At 35.4% G+C, this 3,800-nt stretch overlaps 1 protein-coding gene across 1 annotated transcript; it reads right to left on the bottom strand.

Annotated features, from left to right (window-relative positions):
* Nucleotides 1-240: 240 nt before the first annotated feature.
* LOC105129242 (ethylene-responsive transcription factor 4-like) lies at nt 241-1,316 on the bottom strand. Its single transcript, XM_011031223.1, has one exon. It carries the CDS (start codon nt 1,194-1,196, stop codon nt 522-524), a length of 675 nt encoding a protein of 224 aa, XP_011029525.1. The 5' UTR covers nt 1,197-1,316; the 3' UTR covers nt 241-521.
* Between the last annotated feature and the right edge of the window lie 2,484 nt (nt 1,317-3,800).

Consider the following 3,800-nt stretch of genomic DNA (forward strand, 5'->3'; position numbering starts at 1 on the left):
AAGCTAATGCCCAAAAATATTGAATTTATATTTCAAACGTCGCTCCATTTCCTACTCATGGGAAAGAGTTCAGTTTCACTAAATTAATCCCCAGCCCTCAAAATAAGGGTCTTTTTGGTGCTGTTCATGGTTGGTGTAATAAACCAAACTTGTAACGATAAACAGCAACATCTTAAATGAGCCGAGTATATTTTGGGGCTTTGATTAAAAAATTTGCGGGAGCATATATGAATGCGAGTAGCGACAATATCAGTAAGATAGAACAAACAACTCTGCGAAACTTCTTAAATTTCTCAGTTGCGATAAAAAAAAAAAAGGGAAATAGTTTTAGATAATTTCCGTTCTCTCTCTATATACAAAATACGTTAGCTGATTTTCTTATCTTTTTTTTTCCTTAATTAGCTCTAATTCTCTAAAACTTGCTCTCTTCCTGTCGTACCCAGGAGAAATAGAGGGAAAAAACAACACTGAAGCCATAAAACGACTTCCAAAATCAGATCTCTCCATGAAAAACCGCAAGATCATGAGACTTCGGGTGGTGGGGCCAGGTTCAGATCAAGATCAAGCGACAATCCCTTACTATCACGATGATGATCGTAATCGACGACTGATGACGAATCCGAATCACTCTGGGCCCCACCTCCTTTTACCATCACCGTTCGATCAAAACTGCACCTGTTAATATTATTCACTATACTATTATTGTTAGGAGTATCATTCTTCGCGTGAGCAAACGCGTCAAAGAAGAAAACGGGACGCGCAACAGCAGGGAATGGAAACCACGCGCCTCCAGGAAAACTAACTCCATTGGGAAACGGCTGGCGGTCGGGTTTATGGCGGGAAATGTTAAGGGTGAGGTCGAGTGGTGGTGGAGGAGAAGCGGCGCGTGGGGGCGTCGGGGAGGACTCTACAGTGCTGCTCTGGCTAGGACTGCGCGTGGGGTTGGGATTTAGCTCACCAATTGTAGGGAAATTAGTTTTGGCTTTGGCTCCGCGGAATTCACGAGCAGCCGCATCGTACGCACGGGCGGCCTCTTCAGCAGTATCAAAAGTGCCGAGCCAAACCCTCGTTTTCTTGCCTGGGTCTCTGATCTCAGCTGCGTAACGGCCCCATGGTCTCTTCCTGACGCCTCTAAAACGGATCTCCGATCTAGGGCTATTCGGGCTGTTGTTGTTAGATCTTTCTCTAGGAGCCATTTCAGCGCTGGGGGTTTCCTACGTTTATTTTTCGGGGGGGTTGTTTGTTTGTTTGCTTGTTAGGTGCGAGGTTTGATAGGAAAGATGCAGGGAGCTGGTTTATTTATATAGGGAGAGAGCCAGAGAGGAGGAGAGAGAAAGGTCTGCTGCTTCCGGGGGTGATTTGTTGGCGTTTTGTGGGTCCAGTCAACGATAGGATATGTGGCTTCTCTTACACGAACCTGTTTAGTTAGTTTATGTGCTAATGAAATGGTGGCACGTTAGGCTCTTCAAGAAGGAGATACTTACGTTTATAAAAATCTCGAAATTAAATGTTTTATTTTGGTGAATAAATGTTTTCGTTTCTTTCTTCTTTTTTTCCAGCCTTCGGGATTGTAATAAGAGAGAAATGGGACTACCACGTGACAGTCATTAAGTGGCTAATAAAAGCACCGTCATGACACCTAAAGAAGGTTACTCATGCGCTCAGTACAATGGTCAAAGGCTACTTCTCTCTTTTCTTTTATTATCATTGTTCGCTATCTTTTCCTTTTTGTTCAAATTAACCTCATAAGGCATGGTGAGTTATACATACATACATATATATATATATATATGAGAAGATGTTACCTCCTTAAGATAACTGCATTAAACAATATTTAGTTTTAAGGGATACAATGTGATGATTAAAAAAATTTAAAATCTATATAGTAAATCTTAAATTTAAGTTAGAATATGTATTTTTTTTTGTAAAATTTGAGATAACTAAGATTTTACTAATTTACCTAGACTTACAAAATAAATTTTTTAAGAAGTGAGATTTCATCAAATAAAAAATATCTTTTTTTTAGGAGTTTTTTAATGAATTTTATTATATTCAAATCATTAATATTTTGAACATGTCTAGTGAATGCTCCTATGTAACCCATCATTTTGATTTAAATATTTTTATTTTTAAATTATTTATTAATTCTTTCCACGTGTATATTTTTTTATTATAGCCCTCTTACACGCCCGAGGTTATTAAAAAATCACATTTAACTAGATAAAATATGACATTTAAGAACATGCATGTGCTCTCAAAACCATGCTCATTTAATTTAATATTTTTTGTTTTAATGGTCTCTAAAAAGGAAAGAGTCATTGCCTAAGCAAATTACACACAATGAATTATGATTCTGTCAATCACAGGCAATTACTCTAGAAATCAAATTAAGGAAACAAAAATTAATCATATCGTGCATATGGAAGTTTTACAACTTTACGAGAAAATCCCTCATTCTAATAAAATAAAACTTTAAAAACCTCAAATAAAATAATATATGGGGTCATTTAAAAAAATAATATTACTTTAATATATTTTAAAAATATATATTTTAAGAAACAATATAACAATTCTAAATGCGGCCTAGATCCAGAAAAATGCAATTACAAAAGTGGCCGTGGAAGCCACCACACGGGTTAATGCTCTGATCCAAACTGCAATCAAATCGAGAAAAGAGTAACACGTGTACAAGAGTAGGGCAAGGTGTACGTGTTAGCCAGGGCGTTTCAATCACGGGCCACACAAATGGCGTTGGAGCTCCTGTTCTTTTAATTGAGTGAGGTCTATGGATGGATGGCTCAGTCAACGAGGTGTTTGACTACTTTGTGTGCAGAGAGCCGCCGCCCTTGCCGCCATTTATTAATAGATTATTTGCAACATTTGTTTATTCTCTTACGTCTATAAGCTCCTACATTGAATTCACGTCACCTGTTTACATATCTGCCGCCACGCACCCATATCATTAATTCAAATCACGCCTATCACCATGTAAGCAGCGGGATTCCGCCTATATTCTTTATTCGACGAGTTCTCTTCAAAAAATAAATAAATAAATAAACAGTGTCATTCAACATAAGTCCTACCGTTGAATCTTGCTATTTTTTTATACGAATAATACCTCAAAAATTCTCTAATATTTTATCCTGATGAATCTTGTTCAACTTTTTATAAAAATTTTACGAGGCTATTTTATCTATTGTATTCACCATGTTACTATGCAAATTATTAAATTTTTAGATATTAAAAATATCATTAAAGCCTTTTATTTTTATAATTTTAATATTTTTGTTATTATTTTTGGATCTGGTTAATTGGTTGAGCCAAAAATAGCATCTTTGTAGTGTGATTGGACTTGGCGATGAGTCCTTAAAATTTTCTGAAATGGCGTGGCTGATTATGGTTGTATGTTGGACTTATCTTATTAAGAATTTTTTTTTTCTTTTTCCCTTGTAACCGGTTGTATTTATACACCCAGCTTTTAAAATTTTTTAATTGAGAAGGAGATTATATTAGTGGTGAAAAAATTATTAATTAATTGTACGTTGAACTTGTCTTGCTATGAATTTCTCTCTTGTTTTCCTTGATCACTGGTTATATTTAGACACCCAACCCTTAAAATTTCTTAATTGAGAAGGAGATTATATTAGTGGTGGAAAAATTGGTGATTAATCTTAATTATGGATCTAGTCAATGTGTCATGCACATTATTAATAAAAATATTTGTGATAAATGGTGTTATTGATATAAAAGATAGTGTCCGCTTTACCTTTAAAAACTTGTTTATTACTAAAAAAATTATA

The sequence above is a fragment of the Populus euphratica genome, unplaced genomic scaffold (assembly GCF_000495115.2).
Source record: "Populus euphratica unplaced genomic scaffold, PopEup_1.0 scaffold86.1, whole genome shotgun sequence".
NCBI classification, from domain to species: Eukaryota; Viridiplantae; Streptophyta; class Magnoliopsida; order Malpighiales; family Salicaceae; genus Populus; species Populus euphratica.